Below are 22,962 nucleotides of genomic sequence, written 5' to 3'. Positions count from 1 at the left end.
AATTACTGGGGATTTATTATTTACTTTAGAGCCTTTCCAGCTCCCCTACAGCTGCAGCTCTGGGCTTTCTCTTTCTCTCACCTGTTTAATTTGGGAAGTCAGTGGTGGGGAGGAAGAAGTTGTTTTTGTCATTGGAGATGAAATATTCATTTCAGACAGCCCTCCCAGTACCTGCAAAAAGAGCAGCAGAGGGTACGGGGTCTTTGACCTTTTACCTGTTCTGCAGGTTTTACTGCTCAGCCTTTTAAGCCTATTAACTTGACACTGAGAGATAGGAAATCTCATGGAGAGTTTGGGGAGACTGAATTAGCTGAGGTCAGCACAGGTGAGGAAATTAATTCAGAAACACAAAATTGACTTTTGTGATGTATTGGTGGCTTCTGGAACATCTTCATTTGAAACTACTTGGTCAAAGTGTCACAGACTTAAATTACAGAGTAGGGCTTGGAAATGGGGAGAAAGAAGGGAGCTATAATCACTATAACAAGAATTTTACGGTGCTAAGGGAAAATAAATATTTGAACATCAAAATGCTTCCAAAGCAAACCCACAATCTTGGGATTTCAAGCATTCGTCAGATTTAAACCCTTTTAGGCAGCAAGGCTAAAACTGTGGCAGTGACCTGCAGGTTGCTTCAGTCTCTCTGTACTTGTACTTACATCCTGGAGAGGAAGATCCTGGCTTTCGCAGCACATCTCTGCTCAGCTTTCTCATCCATTCCTTTTCAGAAACCTTTTGTCCTTTCTGAATGCAACAGTCAATAGCTACCTAATACTTTAGAGACCTACTTCTGCCTGTCATAAAACAAAAGAAAATGTTATTGGCAAATGCATCTAAATAGAAAGCTATAAAGTCACAAGGAAAAAAAAAATCAGTACATTTATTTGGATATAATAGAAAGGTTTACTAGGCAAAATCAAACCTATTTATAGAATATTCTGGTGCCTAGTCCTGCGGCATAATGTGGTGTATGCACCTATTGATCACCTGCTGGAGAGTAGCAGAGCTGTGCCCTTAAAAAATGAAGTTTTCTCTCCCTTCGGACAATGAGCAGCTTCCAAAATGGAGCTGTGACCCAGAGGTTTGCAGGTTGGTATGGGAGTTAAAAAAAAAAAAATTGACTAGGAAGGAAGAAAGGAATGAGTCTGGGGAAGAAAATGGCCTGAAAAAGCTGTACAAAAGCATAGTCAATTAGCTGCTGGAATGACTAATTTCCAGGTGGGTGGATCTGAGCAGACTGCAGAAACCTGTGTTCAGCCCCAAGGCTCTGTTCCCCGCTCGTGGGAAAGGTATCTCAGACAGGGACCCAAAAGCACGAGCCCATCTGTTGGGGAGCTGCACGCACACAGGGTGCAGGTGGTGTCCAGAGGACAGCGGGCCAGCTCTGAACCTCACCCATGCTGCAGCCGTGAGCTCTCTTTAGCAAAATACAGATCTTGATCCTTCCTTCCATGTATCTGAGCAGGAGTCAGCTTTTTTTTTTTTTTTTTTTCATTTAAGAGCTTCGCTGAGTACTGCTGAGTGGTTAGGGTGGGGGAGACGTGCCAGCAGGGCTTTCACTCGGGTGGTGGGCTGAGCATTGCCCGCTGTTTTACATTGTTTTACAGGGCAGGAGGAGGAGATGCTCCCTCAGGGAAGAGGATGAGGGTGAGGAGGAGGAGATGCTCCCTCTCCTCCTCTGCTGAGACCTTTTCAGCCTCTTGCAGAGAACATGGTCCAAGAGAGAGGACTGGAGCAGTGCCCATAGCTCTGCCGTTCGAAGGCTTGGGAACTCACCTGGCAAAGAGTATCTTTTCAGTTATGCCGGGTGTGTATTTTGTATGGAATAGTTATTGACTAAAATACAAAATCTGTCCTGACGTGGGCGTATCTGGGACACAGACACCTGCGCTGCCGGCTGTATACACCATCCACCAGGCTACAGAGACGTGCTACTTCTGATGCGCCCTTTTTCAGGCCTCCTCAGCCTCACCGGTCTCTGACGCGATGGAGGGGGCAGGCGGCAGGTTCCCTGGGCCTCCTGCTGCCCTGGCTCCTGCTGTTTAGTGCGCTCAGCTGGCGCGTGGGGGTTTCAGCCAAGGAAAGGTTTGAACACAGTTTCCAAGCTCCTACAGGAGCGTTTCACAGTGAGACTGTTGCATAAAGGATAGGTAGCATTTCCTCCTCCTCCTCCTCCTCCTCTACCCACCTTTTATAAGGAAAACCAGCAGCTAAAACGCATTTTGTAAAGAGCTTGATCTGGGCACTGCGGGTCAAGCGTTGAAGGTGCATGTTGCTAGTGTGGGATGCTTGGGGAGAGAAATGTCCAGTTTCCAGCCCCAAACTGGGTTTACTGGGGAGATAAACACTACGCTTGACTGGGTGAATTATTTTCTTCCGTGAGCCCCAGTGAACTTGAAAATAAAATAATGAGGAACCTTCCCAGGTAAAACCACAATGTAAGTGATAACAAGTGACTTCACGGTTAGGTAATATTATGCCTATTTTCTCCTGTATATACATTCAGAAATAAGATTTCGATATGTCATTTTAAAAACTGAAGAGCTTGACGGTACCCCACCAAATTTCAAAATGGCAACTACAGATACTGGAGTATCTTAATCTATGGAACATATCTACTCTTAATATAAATTTTTATTTCTTCTGTATAAGATAACAAAAATATCTATTGTCTGGTTTGCTGCTTAGCTGACTTTCTGACCTCTGCTTTTAAGCCTTGCCTATTTTGAAACTCATCACAGATGATGATTTCCCATACATCATTTGCTGGTAATATCTTTTCCCATATCTTTTATTTTCTGTTAACCGAACTAAGTCAAACACGTGCTGTCCACAACTGTTAGCTCGTATTTGCTGAGCTGCTCTTTATGTTGTCTTTTCCTTTCTCTTATAGCTGCCTATACTGTTTCTTAGTATCTATCTAAGTATCTCATAGTACATAATACACCTAGGCCTAAAAGCTGACATTAAATAATAGGTACAAAACCAGGTCTAGCATCTCTGTAGCTTGAACCTTGAATGACAAAAGTTTACCCAGGGAAGGAAATACACAGTATATTCTGGGTAAACTACAGGTTCACAGTGTTGTCCCACATTAATAATACTGGGGAAGAAAATTAATGGATTGAAATATATTAAAGTGACTCTGCTCAAATGCTTTTAGGTTAAATAATATATTCTGAAAAGTCACTTTTGTTCTGTGGTAAGGTGGGAGCTATATGTTAATTTCTTTTATTCCTGGATCATTTTTTCTCTCAGGTGTCATCAGTTGAGTTTTCAGTACTACACTGAAATGAATATTCATCACTGACTTACAGCATTTGAAAGATCTGCAGGGAAAAAGAAAAAAAAACCCCAAACCCCTTTTCTTCCCCCTCTTTCTGCAGCTCTGCACGTGCACAGCTCCCTCTGGTTAGCGAAGCAGCATGAGCGTGGTCTCTGAGAGCTCTAGCTCAGAGGTACTGCGGGTACCGGTGGGACCAGGGGGCCTGACAAGGGTTAAACGCAAGTGCAAGAGTTTGCAGGATCAGGGCCTGCAGAAACAAGGAGAAAAATAATATCCCACTCATTTCGTAGCATGCTTGAGCTGGTAGTGAGAGGGGTAGCTCTGGGGTAACTCATCACTTTTTTTTTTTCCCCCCACATTTTAGGAGGTGGATCGGTTAAAAAGTAGCTTCATGCTGCAAATAAGCAGAGTAAATCAAGTCTTCAAATGCCCTACAAGCACAGGTAAAACCTGCACAAAATCAGGAAAATGGGCAAAATGGCACTAGAGGGTGAATGAAATTATGTGGGTATCGGACACCAGGGGCAGGAAGGTTAGGAAATAAGAGTGAAATGTGGGGTACATTGCAGCACTCACTGCTGAACAGCGTGGTTTTAAAAATCCGATAGATAAAATGGAGTAATAAAGTGAATCTCTTGGCTGACAAGACAGGAGCTTTTCACCAACATTCTCTTTAAGAGATGTGTTTTAAAAGCCATCTCAATGGGATGTAGAAGGATACTACAACAAATTGCACAGGGGAGTTGCAATTTACAAACAAGGGGAAACTTTCACAAGAGTGAGACTGGGATGGTGCAGCTAAACCCTACTGAAAGCCCAAGAGATGGAGCCTCTGCGTGGCTCTCAGCTCCCGCTGCTTCCACCACCGTCAGTGAAATGCTCTTGATGGGACATACAGTGTTTGTTTAGAAATAAAGTTGACATGATGTTAAGAACAGTTCTGAATATTTTTTAATCTTAGCATAAATTCTTTACATTCTGTCTCAATAATGATAGATGGAATTTTGGGCTCAGTGGGTAATAAAAAGGCTGCCTTTAGTGCCACACAGTGGTAAAAAAAATAATTTCAATGAGGATGGACATTATGAAGCAACGCAGAGATCTTTTAGATGCTAATGATAAACTTGGAAAAGGAAAAATACATTTCAAAAAAATTAGGATACACCAATCAATTAGTGGCAGGTATCACCTAAATTTCCAAACCTGAGGATGGATTATGCCTCTAGTTAGCTAGCTATGCAATATATATCATTTACCTCAGTAATTTATAATCAACTTCCTTTGCAATAAGGAGAGTGCTTAGCTCATAGCCTTGACAAAATAATGAGGTGTGTGATACTGGAATCTGCCAGCCCTTGCAGGTGAAGAGCTGCACAGCAGTCATTGGGCAAGGACATATGGGATTAGAGCTGTAAAGGTATCTCAGACAACTGAAATATTATGGAGTTGTCTCGGAGAAAAAGGCTAATTTGGGATCCCTGGATTGGGATTGCATATTTTCATAATTAGTAGTTTTCTTGCTCAGGTAGTGCTGAGATATATTGCTGTTGCAAATAAAGCAAGTAATGTTACTTCTGCAAGTGTAAGATGTGATGCAATTTGTCTCTGGGCATCCAGGAACTCAGCAACCCTCTGCGTGTTGTTCAGCATGATTTCGTGCCACAAGGATTCGAGGACAGAAGGCAGAGCCCTGCTCAAAATGGTCGGTTGCAAAAGCTCAGTCTGTAGCAGCGCTGGAATGGGGACAAACCCCCGCTGTCCCTTTTGGCAGGGGACAGATGTGCTCACACACGCAGGCAGACACACGTATGCATACTTCCTCTTTCTCGAGTGATCTCTTGCACGCACAGATACTAGTTGATGAAAGCTGTTAGGGAATGAGGAATAACTGATCATCAGTTTTTTGTTGTATGTCCATGCTAAGCTGGGAAGCTGTTCACAGCGAGAAGCCAGGGAGAAGGCACAAATGTGGGCAATGTTCACTAGTTTTTGGTTGCATATTAAGTATGGTCTCTCTCTGATTTAACCGTGCCCACAGGCTAACAGCATCCATCGCAGTGCTGTTTGCAGACGCACCAGTGGCGGCTTCCCCTCAAAGCAGTGGTGGCTCTAATGCTTTTTGGATGAGGGACCATGCTGGCCATGATGCCAGACGTGGTGCCGGTGTGTACACTGGCCACGCACAGCATGAGAGGGGTGTGGGACTCAGAGGTTTAACCTGGGGTTGGGCAGCTCTGGTGGGGACAAAGCAACCATCACCAAGGGAAGCCCAGCCCCTGGATCCAACGCAACCTCTCTGCCGGGGCAGAGAAGAGCAGAGCCTTTCCTGAAGCAGCCAGCATGTGCATTCAAGTGCACTGGGGATACTGCACCCTTGGTATTAGGATTAGAGTTTTAAGTGGTGTTTAGTCTGTTTAGTTGGTACAGCCAAACTGAGGAACAAAAGGAGGCTGGACGAAAGGACAGCTGTAGTACTTACAGCAGGCTGAAATAACCTAATAGGCCCCAAAAGATGAAAATTCTGCTTGGAAAAGATGAATACACTTAAATATTTGTGTACTTATGCATGATTATGAATGGGTTGAACCTGTGGCTTAACTTCAGACTCATTAAACACAGCAAAACCGAGTAAGTTCTTTGTCCTCTCTGGGTACATGACTGTGGCCAGTTAGCTCATTGTACCAGGCTTCAGCAGGAAGAGAGACATGTTTCTGCAGTTAAAGCAGCTACAGAGCCCTTGTTCCTACATTTGCTGTGCAGGGTGATCTCCAGCCTCCAGCTGGAGCTGAAGCTCCGCACAAAAATGTTGTGTGACTGCGCAGGGAGTTGCAGCACCTCTACCTGCACAGCATGTTTGCACATGCAGTAGGACTTGACTCTTGGCAGAAGATGGAAATAGCACCCACCAGGACCATTCTGAAGATAAAGGAACTAAAATTGATTTTTTGCAGTTTGCACGGGGATGCTCACCTGCACAGTGCTCCAAAATACCAATTGGTTCAGTCTTGTTCCAGCTGCAGAGTCACAGTTCATGAACAAAGCAAACTGTATTCGTCTCCTCTGCTGAAAACAAACTCTTCCACTTCCCTGCACAGACGGTTTTCAGGTAAAGAAGCAAGAACTGCTGTCATTAGTCTTGCTTCATGCAAAAATATTATGGCATGCTATCATCTGGGGGGTATTTAAATTTAAAATAAAATGGTTATAGTGTGCAACCCTACCTACATTGCCAATGGTATAGTAATATTATATTGGTACAAAAGCCTCATTATGTTATAGGGAGTAATCCATCTGAGCTGGGTGACTTGGTTCACCAGCACATAAAATTGCACAGAATCCTCCATGCTGCAAAAAAGAGGTGATTGGGTTTTTGGGGGGCAGGGGTTAGGTTTTGGTTATTCATTTGGTTTTGGGGTTTTTTTTAATCAGGAAGGCGCCTACATGATGTCCCTGCAACAACGGGACAGCTGAAGGTACCAGGGAGGCTCAAAGGCAGCCCTGGTGAGACCCATCCCGTACAGCCGTGGTGGCACACACATGGATTTCAGCTGCAGCCTCCATCAGCTGAGGCTTGCCAGGCTGCGTCCCAGAGGTGCAGCTCTATAAAAGCAGCCTCCAGCTGATTCCTGGCTCCAGCAGCATTTACTCTTGTGCTGCCTCTGCGCTGGGATGAATATTGAGCCTTTGGCTAAGAACAGAATTTTAAAAAACAGAGAAAGAGAGAAACTACTCAATATGAGTTAGTGGGAGCTGTTAAACCCAGGCTCTTCCACAAAGGAGCAGAAATTAACATTCAAGACAGGGAAGTAAGCACAGTAGGGTTTATTTTTACAGCCCAGCATGCTTATAAACTGTGTAGTGGTACATGGAAGAAGTGAAGGCATCCATACCACTAGCATATGGAGCACAGGCAAAGATGGCTTCTTGCAAGCAGTTCAACAATTATTTGGCTACTTTCCGCTCAAAATAATTGTGACAGCAGCAAGTCAGAGCTGCCACAAAGACGACAAATTCTTTGAAGTCCACTTCAGAATCGCTGTTTTCATCCAGGTTCTTGAAGACGTTGTCAATGGCGCGCTTGTCCTTCCCTGACTGCAAAAGAAAAGGAGCTGGTTGAGGTGAGAGGCAGCACAAACCCTAATGCACCATTGCAACTCCCTGTACCCCAAACAAGGGCCCTGGTGGGGCTGAGGTGTGTGGGGGCACCCAGGGAGCATGAGGCTGATGCCAGCTGGGGCATGTTGTACCTTTTGGGGTAGGGGGGGGAATGGAGGCGTAATGGCTCCTGCACGCAGCCTTGCCATACGCCTGCCTGGAGTGTCAGGTTAGCACATTTTCTGCTAGTGAGACCTTTTTCGCTTGCTTTGTGCATTATATCTCTGGGTATAAAGCCATGACTTCTTTTGCACCGTGTTTGGCTGAGAAAACTGCTCAACGCCCAACACGGGACATGGTCCACATGGACCTGGCTTGGCAGGAGCCACGTGTCTCCTCCTCCAGCTGCCTGAAAAGCACATCCTTCCCGTGGGAACTCACTGGGGTCAGGCCCAGGCATGTGGGGAACAGGCAGAGGTCGGGGGGGCTCGGGGCGATGGTGGGGACAAGCATGAGTCCCAGCATCCTCATGGCACGGGCGCAGGCCTGCATCTTCCTGCCCTTGGCACAGCAGCAGCGAGCACATCACTCCCCCGCCCCCCCCCGAAAGTGTATGCTCCCAGGTCTGTTACACCTGAGAACTGTGGTCATGCACCGGCATGGAGATGTTTTCTACGTTTAAAACATCATTTAGCATGGCTGAGCCGTGTAATGCAAAGCCCCAAGGACGTTCCCCAGCTGAACTAAATGCCATGCGTTCCCCATCCGCTCCCGTGGACAGGCGCGGCTGGAGCTCGGGCAGTTTGCAGTTCTGCAAAATGGTGCCTTCCTGGGGCAAATGTCAGAGCTAGGCTACATTAAGCACGGCTACCCCAGCAAAGATGCAAACAGCCTCCAAAGTTCTTCGAGTGCTCCCTCAGGCCTTGGTGCCCAGCGCAACCTGTCATAGGAGCTGTTGTCCAGGAAGGCACCTCCTGCAGCAAGTGTGATGCTGAGCTTGAGTTATGGTAGGGAAAAATATCAGAAAAATCTTTTTCTTTCTAAGTTGCCATACTTCTGATGGACTGACTGAACCAGTCCATCTTGATGATGATGTTACGCAAGGCACCATCCAAGTAAAAAGAGGTCTTTTTGTTTTAAATTTTGCCAAAAAAAAAAAAAAAAAATCCTAATGTAGCTTACAGGAGGATTTTTTGGCTTGAGTCCCAACACTGATTAACTTGTGATTTCAGAAAGCGCAGTTTTAAAAATAAGCAAGGGATGGCAGTAGAGACCTATCTAATGTAGGAAATAACTGTGTGGACTTTGTTGAAGCTAGACAAAAAGCAAATCTGATATTATACTATAACGGAATTAAATAAACTTTTGGAAAATTTCCAGTAATTTAAAATAATGACTACCATAACTGAAATCTCATGGCACTTCTTGATCATGGTCTAGTTAACTAAATTTCTCATTCTGTAATTTCATGTTTCACTTGAAATAGATGGACTTCTAAGATCACTAAAAATTGAAACGGTTCCCTAGATTTGACTGATGAATGTGTCTGGAAGGTTTTGTTTCCTTCTCACTTTGCAAATTACAATCAGTTTTAATTTTATAAGCTAACATTTTAAATTATTGAATGAAATATATCAACTAGTCTTAGCCTCTGAATTACTTCTGAAATGCACATATAGGAATTATTTTTTTGTGAACTCTTTATAACTGAGTCCAATCCTTCAGTCCTGTGGTATCGATTTATTTCTGCTTCTGATTGATTCAAGACCTTTCCAAGCAGTTATGAGCTGTTGCATGTCTAACCAATTCTAAGACCAGAAAGATATGGTGAGCTGGTTTTGGCAGGGATAGAGTTAATTTTCTTCCTAGCAGCTGGTACTGTGCTGTGTTTTGGATTTAGGATGAGAATAACACTGGTAACACACTGATGTTTTAGTTGTTGCCAAGCAGTCAGGGACTTTTCAGCTTCTCATACCACCCTGCCAACGAGGAGGGGGGGGGGGGGCGCACAAGAAGCTGGGAGGGGACACAGCCAGGACAGCTGACCAAACTGGCCAAAGGGATATTCCGTACCATATGATGTCATGCTCAGTATATAAACTGGGGGCAGTTGGCTGGGGGTGGTGATGCTGCAACTCAGGAACTAGCTGGGCATCAGTCAGTGGGTGGTGAGCAATTGTGCTGTGTGTCACTTTTCTATATTCTTTTTTATATATATTCTTTTATGCTCAAGGCCAGGTTGGATGGGACTTTGGGCAACCTGGTCTAGTGGAGGGTGTCCCTGCCCATGGCAGGGGGGTTGGAACTCGATGATCTTTGAGGTACCTTCCAACCCAAACCATTCTATGATTTGATGATGATGATCTTCCTTTTCTGTCCTATTAAACTGTCATTATCTGAACCCATGAGTTTTCCCTTTTTATTTTCGCTTCTCTCCCCCATCCCATTGGAGGAGGGAGTGGGCGAAGAGTTGTGTGGTTGTTTTAGCTGCCTGCTGGGTTAAACCACAACATATGTGAATATTTAAAAGACTCTGTTTCCCAGAACATTATTGCAAATAAAAAAAAAATAATTGGTATAAATGTCAGTAAAATGCAGGTAAAACTTTTTTTTCCCTGAAGTCAGACTTATTTTCTTTTTTTTGTTTGTTTTTTCTTTTTTTTTTCTTGCAGTTATTAGTCTGCAAGACAAGACATTGTTGATTTAAATCTAAGTACTGGCATAAAATGTTATTTTGGTAGGGGTTTTTTTTGTTTGTGTGTGTGTTGGGTTTTTTTGTGGTTTGTTTTGTTTTGTTTTGTTTTTTCTAGAATAGGTAAAATGGGAAGAGAACATAAGAGGACATTTGGCTAACTATCTCTCTGGAAAAGTCCAGTTTTTACATCAGTTTCAGGAAGTAAGTAGAACCAGTAAGAGCAGCTGTGGGGAACTGGAAAAGGTGGTGCCTGGCCAGTAACCGTAGTCAGGAATGGCCTTTGAGCACCAAATGTCAAGATTCTGGGGGCTTTCCATGCACCCTTAGAATTGCGGTTTTGTTGTTGGTTTTGTTTTTCTTTATGTGGAAGTGTTATAGGTAACGTGCAGCTCCATGACCAGGAACAAGATACTTCCCATGGCGCTGCTGGATCACAACCGCTGATCTGTTTTATAGAGTATTTTCAGGGACATTTTCATCTATCTTCCCCCAGAGCCATCCAGGTTCTTAGTCTGAATGTTGCATCTGTGTTTCATTTGTGAGTCATAAATCCAGCAGGCACGGATTTCATACGGTGATTTCATATAGCTCGCATGGAAAGATACTAAATTGTATCAAGCACCCTGGCTGCAGTGCCCTAAAATAGTTGTTAAAAAATTGAATTATGCTGAATAAAAAAAGTGGTAGCCACATTTGGAACACTTGGTTGTAGGCTTTTGCAATTAAGAATAATAGCTGTACAGGTAGATAAACATCACTCCTGTGTGGAAAGAAAGAGACATTTAAAAGTGTTTTCTGGCTTTTTAGTGAAGGGAAGCAGTTAAAAAACAATTGAAAATGAAAAGCATTTTGACTCCCAGGCAGCTAAAGCTTTTACTATAATACATTAAACATCTTGAATACCTACTAAGAGAATTATAGGTAAACCTACTTAAATGCACATGATGATTAAATACAAATCTGTGTTGTAAAATACTTTTTCAGGTCTTCCTTTTACTATTAAAGACAAATGCCAAACAGTTTGCTCTGAGTTCACCTGTGGTTTATGCATCATTTTGACGTGCATACTGAGTATGTAGTATAAATACCTAGAGAAAGTAAGTGCATAAATATTTAGAGACATTCCCTATCTGCAATCAAGATCTTCAGTTGCTGACAACATAAGCACGCTCACAGCAGTTGTGACATTACATGAGCTTATAAATCCAGGGATAAACAGAATAAGTAGGTGAATTCTGAAGATGAAACCAAATTTATTTCAAAGCCATCATCCTGACAACTCAAGTGATGAATTTAATAAACAGGGAATGCCCCTGAATATTAGAATCAGTTTTACACAGTATATGCAGAGACTTTTTAATTTTAAATTTTTCTACAAATCATTGCCTATTTCTGGATGTAATTCCCCCTATAATGTACTAAACCCTATGTCTGCAGGCAGCTCTTGCAACTGCTAAAGAGAAATGATGCCGCGCTCTTCTCTTACCGAGAGGAAGTTTGGGAGCTCGTTTTCCAGGAGGGTCTTTAGTTCTGCTTTGCTGAGAGTTTGGCTGTTGCCGTCAGCCTTTGCGTACTTGTCAAAGACAACAATGATCATTCCCATCGCAGTTTCCAGCTGAGACATGTTGCTGCTGGCGTCTGGCTTTCTTCTGAACAGGAGCAGCCTCAGGGCTCTCTCGGAGGATGGAGACTGGTCTTACTCTGGGGTTCTTTATGCAACTGTCCCATCCAATCAATGGTGGTGCACCAGAGGGACAGTTATCCCTTAGCAAACATCCGTATCTGAGCACTGCTTGGAGTACACGCCTCTGTGAGGACAGCTATTCAAACTCTAGCTTTATCACCCTGGTGTGGCTGGTATAGCCAGTTGCTCACCAGCAGAAACCAGCCTCTCCTTCAAGATACACAGTGTGACTAATAAATGAAAATCAGATTTTCATACTGGCTATTTGCTCAAGAATCAGATTTGTTCCTTCAGCTATGCCTATCTGACCAGAGGGTTGATAGCCCAGCTTCAGTCTGCTCAGGAGGAAGAGGAGCATCTCACATCTCCTTTGCTACCATAGTTAGGGGCTCAGCAAGGAGCTGCCTGTGCTGAGCCAAGAGCAGACACCGCCTGCCCTCTCTGCCACGCAGAGGACCTTGTTGCAGACCAGATGGCTCACTAGCACACACTGGCGGTGGGATTCGCTGGATCAAAAGTAGAGGTCTGCCACGCAGACAACTAACTTAGTCCCCCTGGGCTTGCACTCAGCCCATACTGGAGGTCTGAAACAGGTCTGATGAAGCAGCATCTCTCCAGGGCCAGTAAAGGGGGTCTTGCAGAGCTGCTCCACAAAGAACTAGCTCAATTGGGGATATCTGAAGGAATAAATATGATACTCGAGCAAACAGCCAGTATCAAAATCCATCTTGATCTGTAGTGAAATAACTTGTAATTGACCCTATGCAGCATCAAACGTTGCAATAAAATGAACTCTACTGAAAACAAAGTTCACTTTGAAGTCCTGTGGTCTTCTGTGGCTTCTGATGAACTTTGTGATTCACCTGAAAAACGTGGTCCGCCAACATTAAACCACCAAACGCACTGGACCCACATCTACACACAACAGAGCTGCTTGATGATCTGCGCTGGGAGCTGAGCGATACATGTTATCTCAGGTGATGGAAGCTGATCAGCTACAGCTACGCTAACCTTTGAACAAGTTAACATCTCTGGCCAAGCGGCAGGGTAACTCGGCCTCCATCGCACCCCAGGTGGCTATGCTAGATCTGGGGGAGCTCATTTAAGGCAAGTTATGTCTACACTAGAGTGTGCAGAGTGGACACCCTCTGAACAAATGATTTGGCGGAACCTATCAAAACTAAGAGCATCATGCATGAGTAATGCTGACGGACCTCAGCGTGCAGTGTTCTCTATAGAAGACCCTGACTATGGATTCCCAAAATTAAACCTTAATTTGGATGTCTTTGGACATACCTCTGCATGCTTGAAGGTAAGTTTCCACTCAAGTTATGCTATAGAGAAGTTAGTAAAACCCGGGTTTTAATTAAGAAAAATATAAAACATTAAATTCCTTTCTGCTAGACATCTATAGCCACCTGTTCCCCAGGCAAAATCTGTCCCGTAACATCACAGAGCAAGACTACACATCACAAGTACATGGAAATCTAGTATCTTTCTAAAACAAAAAAATCCACAATTTTCCATCTTAAATTCTTCAAGGGATTTTGCATTTCCCAGGAAATCATGGCAACATCTCATGCTGGATGCTTTATTCAAACAGTCCATGAGAACTATTTGTTCCTGCAATTTCAACCTCATGATATAATTGCAATTGATTTGTGTTAAGTGGTTAAGGCTTTTCAGTAAAGTTTGAAGCTTTTATATTAAAGTGCATGTTGAAACCTGCTTCAGAAGAAGGAACAAGAAGAGACCAAACAACTGGCCCTTGTTAGCTATGAACATCATCTGGTGTTTGCATACACCCACACCAGCAGTCGCTGGTGTGTTAAGTGCCAGAAGCTTTTCTTTGTCCTTTTCTGACATGTATCTGTAACACAAATATTAAACATGACCATTAAAGAAAAATCAGTTCCTCCCTCTAAAGGAAAACCTAGCAAAATAAAACATCCGCTTCACACATTGTCATGACTTTGAATCATGAACATCGGTGTTAGTTATACAGAAGAAGGAAAAAAAATGCCCCAAAAAGGCAGAGGGGAAGATCATCAGCTTCAGTCAGCAGGATATGTCGATATGTCCACACCTTTGCCACATAACCTGGCAGAAAAGGTGTCCTCATTCTTGACCCATTTTCCTCTGCAAAGAAAGGCGACACACAATTTTTGAGAAGACAGCTCCAAAACTGCTAAAACACAAAATAAACCACAGGGCTTGAATTTCTGCAAAACTGAAAGGTCACCATGGTAGCACTGCCTGATTGGCTTCTTTTCTTTTTGTGTCATATTTGAGTTCATGCATGTGCACACACATCGGTACTGCTCAGACTTTTCAATTCACACTTTTTGTATTGTTTAAATATTTTCTTACACTTTGTCATTAAAAGTAGTAGTTCTGTGCACAAGGCACAGACTATTACAACTGTTTGCAAAACCAAAATGGAGTACAAATAGGAGGCACACACAGGAGAGCAAGCAGTGTTTTGATGCCAACCCATCTGTCCAGCTCGCCGGTGAGATAAGCCATTTTCTGTGGGCTTGTTTAAATTTTATATTATTATTTTAATGTAAACAACATCCATTATTTGCTTCTTTCAGATTTCTTTCTACGAAGAGTGGTATAGGCAACAACTTGGATGAGTATTTACTGAGGCTTTATACATAATTAGGTTTTGCTGTTCCTAACTCAGGCCAAAAGTTTAAATTATTTATGTGATACAAATGTGGACTGTCACATAATTTTCAAAAAACATTCAGATATACTCAAATTTCATGGCACTTGGCAAGATGTTCAGGCTTACATGGGATTTGTGTGACCTTGTGCTGATCTTCTCTTAGAGAATAAATTTTATCCTATGGTCTTTGCAGTAGTGTCTGTTTTGGAAAAGTCCGAATAAATATATTTATCAGCTGTACTCTAAAGAGCCATTTGTGTCACAGCCAGATGAAATGGGATAGCTGAAATGTTAAAGTTCTGTTAGAGCTTATCATCCCTTAAAGCTTATTCCAAGAGGTGCAGGAAATTACATGAGAAAGACTTTTTGACAATTTCCACAAATCTGTTATGCATCTGAATGGAAGAAGCACAGGAGGAAGAAGACACAACCTGAAATGACGAATTCACTGGTTTACTTTAGTTGTATCTTGGCAGCAGTATGAAAAGCATTTTATTTTTCTCTTAGCAAGAGGATAACATAAACAAGCATTGCATGTTCCACACTGAGACAAAATTATCAAACCCCTCAAATTTTCCAGTGTGCTGGACTGTTTGTTGAACTTAAGAGTATCAACACACTTTATTTACTGAGGAGCAAGGTTTTCCCTTGCACTGCTTCTGAAAACTTGCCCTAAGTCTGGTTAACAGTTTTTAAAGGTCGTTTCATTTCCACAAGGCATGGTAAATTTATTTATGTCTAGTGATTAACTGATGAAATTACTACTTTGTTTTGCTAAACACAGTTAGAAAGATTAGACTAAACAGGCACTGACGAGGCACAGACAACAGAGGGGTTCGCACAAGCACAGCGTGATGTTCGGTGAGACTGTATAGGTTCTGTAAATTATAGAAGTTTTCATTATTTTATTCTAATTTACTTCTCAAAATGTCCTTAAAAGGTATTTCACAAATGCAATTAATAAGCTCACATACTGTTTAAGTGAAGTTTAAAGGCAAGTAAAGTGGGGAAGACCAAGGTCAGCTAACTGGCTGGGTGAGAGTCGGGGTGAGAACGCTGTCGTCTGGCAAAGCTGCGCCACGGGAAACATACTTTCATCATTGTATATTGACTCTACTCAAACACATTTATTAGTGCACTAGACATAGCCATATTAGATGTAAAATCAATGAATACATTACAACCAATAAATTAATATTTACAGTGTAAATACTTCTGTCTAGTTTTCAATCCTTGATTGAATAATTTCCTGGATGCTATTCTTTACAGGTTTTTTTATAGTTCAGTTTTAAGGGTCATGATATTAAGGCTTCCAAAACTACTTTTGTTTTTTATTGTAATGACAGAAAGAGAGGTCACACCCTAAAGGGAACCGAATATTGTCCACTCACGTGCTTTAGTCACGTACCACAATTCCTCAGCCTGTCTCACACAGGCAGCCCGATTGTCACTTGCCCTAATGCTCATAAAATCCTACTCAGACATAGGGCCATCATGCTGAGCTGGGGTAACCATTGTAAAAAGTTGTTCTATGGCATGGTCAGAAGGAATAGGAAAAAAAATGACAAAGATGACAAATAAGAAAAAATAAGAAAGAAGAAAAAAAGAAGAAAAAAGAAAAAAGAGAAAGAACAGGAAATGAGCTGTGAGAGAGGATGGTTGTTTTGTAAACTTTAAAACAGACTGAGTGAACTTTTTAAAGGAAGTTTCTACTTGTTAGAGAGAGATAAAGACACACAGGAATGACTGAACGAATTCCAAGAAAGCTTTCAAAAGACTTCTGTATGCACGAAGGAATATTTTAGCCATGTTAAGCTCTTGTGAACAAAGCAATACTCTTTTTCCTCTATTGTACAAAAACATTTTGTCAGAGGGAAGGAATCCCTAAGAGAAAGTTGCCTCTTGCAAGCGTCTGTGCAGGCAACACATCAAGAAAAAACCTTTGCGTTTCCCATAATTTTTTTTTTCTTTTTTTTTCATTTTAAAATAATAATTTATGTGTACATTGAAGAAATGAGAAGGGCTGACCTGCTATCACAGAACTGCGTGTAAGGTGAGGTGATATCCACATACACTGTCAGGAAGATTTACAAAGCAATTTGATTGAGTGGCAGTTCCCCAGGCACACACTTTTCACAGAGCTGGCTGCTTTTGGTTTCCAGAAAGTAATCATGGGGCGTAGTGCAACTGATAAAAACAAACAGGGCTTTTTTAGAAGGCAAACACCAACATCGTTCTGTCATTGTTGACGGGGCAGCAAATGAGCATGCCGAGCTCAGAAATACCGTGAGGCAGGGTGGGAAACGGGAACCAGAGCATGCTTCTGTAACAGACAATTTAACTTCAGGTTTCGCTTATCAGAGAAAGAGAAGACCTTCAACAAACAGGGAAATAAGAAACAGACCTCACAGAACTGGGAGAGTCCTTTGACTTGGAGGGGGGATCCCACTCATGAACAGACCCTTACCTAAAGCCAGAGGGTGCTTGAGTGTGTTCAGGAAATGTGGTCATGCATATAAATATAGGAGTTGCATTACTTTGGCCACAATTTATCTTTTAAATGTGTTTTTAAACCTATCTAGACGAACTACCTACTGGATGTATTTACTAGAGTAGCCATTGGTGTGACAACTGCTGGTTATGGTGTCTTGGAACCGGCCTGTGTCTGAGGTTCTCATGCTCAGCGCCCAGGCCCACCGCTCACAAAACTTTGCTACCGCACCACAGGTCTGAAGGCGCGATGAGAAACCAGTTGTTTTTCTTTCTACCCTGAGACTATCAGCTCATTTTTTCCCTGCAGAGCTTGAATGAAATGGTAGCTACTCTTTCCATTTCCTCTCTTGCTCAATAGCAGTCCCTGTTTAGATGACACCTAGAGTCTTTAGGTTAAGCTTAGTCTGTATTTAAAAGGAAACTTAAAAGGACAAATCATATTTAATATTGTACAGCTGCTAGACCGAGAAAGGAGAATTATTCTATCTGAGCAAACCCAATCAGCCCACTGGTATTTTTGGAGTGTGCGTCACCTTAATACCTGACCTTTTCCTGCTGTTTTCAGTAGAGATGTTTATCTTGGTTTTCCTCTTTCAGAATTAAAAGCTTGAAGTAAAAAAAGGAGCAATACCTATTACTTGCTTTCATGATTTATTTCCACAGCAGTTTCAGAAGCTCCAACTGTGGACTGCAATCCTGTGATGCCGGGCGATGTACAGACACAGCGTTCCTGGCTCATGGAGCCCGTATGCAGCTTTCGGACAAGACAAGCCCATCAGCAGGTAACAGAACATGGAGCATTTCAGAGCAGATGTACCTGACAGACCCAATTCCTTGTTATTATTTTGAACTCTGATGTTGTTTAGTTCTGTCTCTAACCTCTGTCTGTCTGTAGTCCGCTAATGATGCTAAACACTTATTCCCTCTCTGCCTTATTCTTTTTATACTCCTCTGCCTCTGTGGAGTTGAATATTTCCCGAGACAAAGTTATGAAGTACCTTTGATAGGAGCAGTTCTGGCTGCATAAGATGTTGCTGGGTCCTGCCAGCTGGCTCTGCTCTGGAGAAAAGGACGAGGAGTTAATTGTTGCCACATCCTATCGACCAACAAAATCCACCAGCGCCAGCACCAGACCACAGCAACCTAGCCAAAGCCTTGTTACTAGAACGTAGTAGCTCATCGAAATTTTTCCTCCCATCTCAGTATTTCATATTTTGTAGAAAATGAAAAGCATTTACACATTATCAGCTGTCCTTTCTCTTACTCAGAGAAATTGGTTAACTCTCTTTTGATCTGCATATTCGTTTGTCAATTGTATTTGCGGTTTCCTGTTTACAAAATACTGAGACAAGACCACTTATTAAAAGAAATAATAATAAAACCCCTTTACAGCCACCCTTGTTGTAACTACCCAAGACAAGCATGATGGCAAAAATAAATTCTAATCATCTTAGAGATTTACTCTCTGGTTTTTTTTTGCTGTTATTTATAGAGGATATAGCAATATATCTTGATTTGGAATCTGATGGTGAAATAGATGCAGCACACAAAATTGAGTTTGGGTTTGAAAGCCTAGTTCATCAAGGCAGAATAAAACCAACATAGCATCCTCTTTACGTTAGTGGAAACATGGACCCTGTGGGCCCCATTACACACTTTCCCCTGGGGTGGTATTTTTACTTAGATTTGGGATCTATTTGAGGATCACAATCTTTGATAGCGAAGCAGGTAAAGACATTTTTAGCTCAGATAAAATATTGATTTCCACTTTTATTTCCCAAGCAATGCTAGGAACTAGGCAAGAATTACAATTCAAACAAAACCCTTCCTGTTTGCATAGATCAGACTTTCTCTATAGATTTAGCCTATATCCAGAGTTGCACCTGCCTAATGGAGGAGTGGTTTTAAACTGAGAGTGTCCTTAACTAGTCGAATGAAGATGCCCTTAAGTCAGTTTAAGCCTGGGCTGTAGCTGTTGAGTTTTTGTGAATAGTGGCAGTTTTGCAGTGGTTCTTGATGTCAGCAGTACAGAGAAACCACTGTAGATAAAAACAGATTTCAAACAAATTTTAGTCAACCAAGTTAACGACATTGCCATTTTGACAGCACCGTTATCAGGACTGTTGTGGTTTAACCTAGCCGGCAACTAAGTACCAGCCAGCCACTCACTCACTCCACCCTCCCACCCCAGTGGGATGGCGGAGAGAATTAGAAGAATGAAAGTAACAAAACTTGTGGGTTGAGATAAGAACAGTTTAATAATTGAACTACTAATACTACTGCTGCTGCTAATAAAAAAAAATAAATTATAATGAAAAGGATAATAACAAAAAGAGAGAGAAATAAAACCCAAGAAAAACAAGGGATGCAAATGAAAGACGACTGCTCACCACCCACCAACCGATGCCCAGTCAGTCCCTGAGCAGCAATCGCTGACCCCCCGGCCAACTGTCCCCAGTTTACATGCTGAGCATGACATCATTTGGTATGGAACATCCCTTTGGCCAGCTTGGGTCAGCTGTCCTGGCTGTGCCGCCTTCCAACTTCTTGTGCACCTCCAGCCTTCTCCCTGGCAGGGCATGAGGAGCTGAAAACTCCTTGACTTAGTGTAAGCACTATTTAGCAACAACTAAAACATCAGTGTGTTATCAACATTATTCTCATATTAAATCAAAACCACAGCATTATACCAGCTACTTGGAAGAAAATTAACTTTATCCTAGCTGAAAACAGGACAAGGCACAAGAACATTAGTCATAGCATCACACACAAACACGACTATTTTGCTGGTTGGGGCTCCTCATCATCCTGCCTGCTACCCAGGATCCTTGGTGTAATGGAGCCAGGAATACCTGCTGCATACTCTTCTTCCACAGGTACTATGAGAAGAAAGAGCCCCAACCCAGGGCTTGGAAAAAAAGTGTGGTTCAAGTCAGACTGAAATAATCTGTACCCAGTTGCTAAAATAACCAGCCTAAGCGCTAGGTAGATTAATTAAGCTGCAGCTCCTTGGATGATTGTGCACTGGAGCAGGAAGAGAGACAGTTCAGGGCTGTAGTCTCAAGTTGACTATACTAGCTCTCCAAACCAGCGTCACGAGTGTGACAGAAACAGAGAGGGCGCCTCGTTTGTAGGACTATGACTAAGCCAAGTACATTGATGAGACATGAAAAGCACAGCAGAATACATATGAGGGTTTAGAATACATTGTGCCAGCCTTGCTCTTAAATTACTGTGCTTTAGTCGGCATCTGTGGCACTGCCCGGGTACAAGCCGTAACACACTTCTTAAGCAGTGAAGTCATTTCTCCCTGCTTTGCTGGCAAGATGATCTAATCTCCAGCTAAGCTCTGAAAAAACTCTAACAGAGGATGAAATAACTCTGGTGCGTAAATACATTCACATTTCAGATATCTGCTCTTGGTATTCAGCAGTTCTTGGACAACTGCCATTAGCTTTGCTGTCAATACTCTTTACCTCTGTTCAGACCTTGGAAGCCAGGTTTTACTTACATTTTCAGTTTTGATTTATTTCTTCAGTGATTTATTTAAAGTTTTGGAACTGGCAAAAGTGGAACAAGTGTTAACACTCCCATCTCCTCCAAGCACACATCCCTCCAGTTAGATAATAATATTATATATAGCTTCATTTAAACCTAGTATTTCATTGTGCGTAGGTGACTACCTTCTCTGGAAGACTTTTCGTACTGTGTGCATGAATTAACACTAACAGTCCCTTTCCACAGGAATATAATCCTTTCTGACATACCACTCTTGCTATGATGTGGTCAGCACGGATAATAGTTTCAGAGATCAGGCTCCGTCCTACATGCACTGCTGTCTATTTGGTCAAATGATTACCACCATGTGCATTTTTTCTCTATCTTCTGCTATTTATACATGGGCTGCCCAAAGTAATGCTTTTGTTGGAGAATGTTGTTCAATCCAGAAGATTTTTCCGAGTATGATAACACATCCTTTATTATTTCTGGACACAGGGTAAGAGTTGAAGACAGTCCTCTAAAATGACATACCCTCCAAATTCACAGACTCCTTACAGTGTTTTGTTAGTGACAAAACATTCAGAGACTGCTTGGAACCAGTCTTTTTTCTTATATATTGTCCCACTGACATACTTCTGACAGGAAACTCACGTAATCCATCCTTCAGCAGCAAATTTGTTTTCATATTGTTTTCAGTTTCATAGTTATTTAGCCGTAGTTTGTTTATGACATTGTCCTTTGAGTTCTGAATGTCAAAGTAGATGGGGGATCCTTGTCTCACTCTTGTTCTAGGCTTTTTCAGCTACCCTAGTTTGTGGGGTTTGCTCATCTGCTGCATTGGGTACAATAGTCAAGTGGATTTGTCATCTTTTCCTCTTGATTCATTGCAAAAATAATCACATGGTTCATAAAGTGTAGAAACAGCCTTAAAAAGCAAAGAAAACTCCAGTCAAAATAACGTTTACCTATAAAGTCTATTTAAAATGAACTTTTACCCAAGACACAGCATCTAGCACAGCCTGAGGGAACAGAGGAAAACACGGGCCATAATAATGGGAGTTATAATTTCAGAGGGAAAGAGTGTCTCAGTACTAACATTGAAAGGCAAAGTCTTCCTATGTTTGGATTCAATTACCTTCCTTAATTAGATACCAGGCTTACAAAGTACTTATTTAGAATACCAAAGTTGTCAAGTTCCAGCCTAAACGAGGTTCTAAACGATGTTCAGAACAGAGAGAAGTACCTGCTGGCCGAATGTCAAACGGGACGCGTGGTAGGTACGGCCAACTGATCTGCATCATGCTTCTATGCATTTTTGCACAACCAGAGCCCCCCAGGGGTGTGCTTTCTGTGTGGTTCCATGAGCTGGAAGTTTGCATTAACGCTACAGCAGTGTTTAGATTTGGGCTGGAACCTGCAGAACTTAGTAATGAAAAAAAAAAAATCATCAACAGCTCCAAGAATTTCCTCAAGGGCCAAATTCCCCTGCAGCTGGCAGAACTGCCTGGGAAACACCCCCGGAGTGTCTCAGCTCAGGAAAGACGGGATGAATCTCCAGAGAGATAGAGGCAAGTGCTACACAGTAAAAGCACGACTACAGCGGCCAGCTTTGTCATGCTATTCACTCTCAGGTTAAGCTAACTTAGATACTTGGAGCTATGTGTTGTCACCTAACCTAATTGCTCAGCGTGTTATGGCGTGTGATACAGGTGAGAATAAAATCCGTGCCTTGATTCAAGTTCTGCGATACCAGACTGCTGCCTCCACAACCCCAAGAATTGGAAAAAAAGATGACATAAATTGGAGACTGTAAATAGCCTTACAGAGGCGTACAGAACCTTCACGTTTGCTGTTCTGGAAATGGTGCCCAAACCTACCCAGAATGTACAGCAAATTTCCAAGCTTAAACAGAAAAGTATAATCAATGTACATAACTAGTGTAAACTTTCTAGAGACTTACTTTTGCACAAACAGAAAAAAAAAAAAAAAAAATCAAACTGATCATGTTCTGCAACACAATTGAAAGGCAATGAGTGCAGCTCCAGAGACACCATAATATTTGCTCATCACTACTGGCTTAATTTCTTTGAAATATAATGTCGATGCACATCATATGTAGTGGCTTTACTAATCTTCTGGACCTCTTGAATGATTTATAAGATCCAATTATGCTTTAACATTGAAAATTATACCACTATGAAATCACTCTTTCTGCTTTCATTAAAATAGCAAAAAGGTCTGTTGTTACATGCAAGAAAACACCAGACCTGTATCATGACACATCTCTGCGGCTAACAGCTGCTAAATTATAAAGCAACAGCAAAAGGCCTCTTACAGTTGTGTTCACACATCCTCTGGATGAGTCTTGTTGTCTACACAAACCCTGAGCAGTTAATGGCTACTAACGAACTCTTCACTCTGCACCATCTCTGATGCTTGCTTTCTCATTCTCAACCTTGTTTTCTTATGTCTTCATTAAATATTAACAAGTAGAAGAGTTAGCCATTTATAGCTAGTAATTAGAATATTTTATT

General features: G+C 42.1%; 1 protein-coding gene across 1 annotated transcript; it reads right to left on the bottom strand.

Moving 5' to 3' along the window:
• Positions 1-7,113: 7,113 nt before the first annotated feature.
• S100P (S100 calcium binding protein P) lies at positions 7,114-11,887 on the bottom strand. Its single transcript, XM_010305021.2, has 2 exons — positions 11,563-11,887; positions 7,114-7,378 (listed from the first exon to the last, which is right to left on the bottom strand). Exons 1-2 carry the CDS (start codon positions 11,698-11,700, stop codon positions 7,229-7,231), a joined length of 288 nt encoding a protein of 95 aa, XP_010303323.1. The 5' UTR covers positions 11,701-11,887; the 3' UTR covers positions 7,114-7,228.
• Positions 11,888-22,962: the final 11,075 nt, after the last annotated feature.

The sequence above is a fragment of the Balearica regulorum genome, chromosome 4 (assembly GCF_011004875.1).
Source record: "Balearica regulorum gibbericeps isolate bBalReg1 chromosome 4, bBalReg1.pri, whole genome shotgun sequence".
Lineage (NCBI taxonomy): Eukaryota > Metazoa > Chordata > Aves > Gruiformes > Gruidae > Balearica > Balearica regulorum.
The sequence above is the reverse complement of the archived record's forward strand: the minus strand, read 5'-3'. Positions and strand labels throughout refer to the sequence as shown.

What these genes read in the sequence shown, in the direction of transcription:
- S100P (XM_010305021.2), bottom strand. Translation starts at nt 11,700, where the DNA reads ATGTCTCAGCTGGAAACTGCGATGGGAATGATCATTGTTGTCTTTGAC. An exon ending in AGCTCCCAAACTTCCTCTCG is followed by an intron (nt 7,379 to 11,562) that starts GTAAGAGAAGAG and finishes TTTCTTTTGCAG; the next exon opens with TCAGGGAAGGACAAGCGCGC.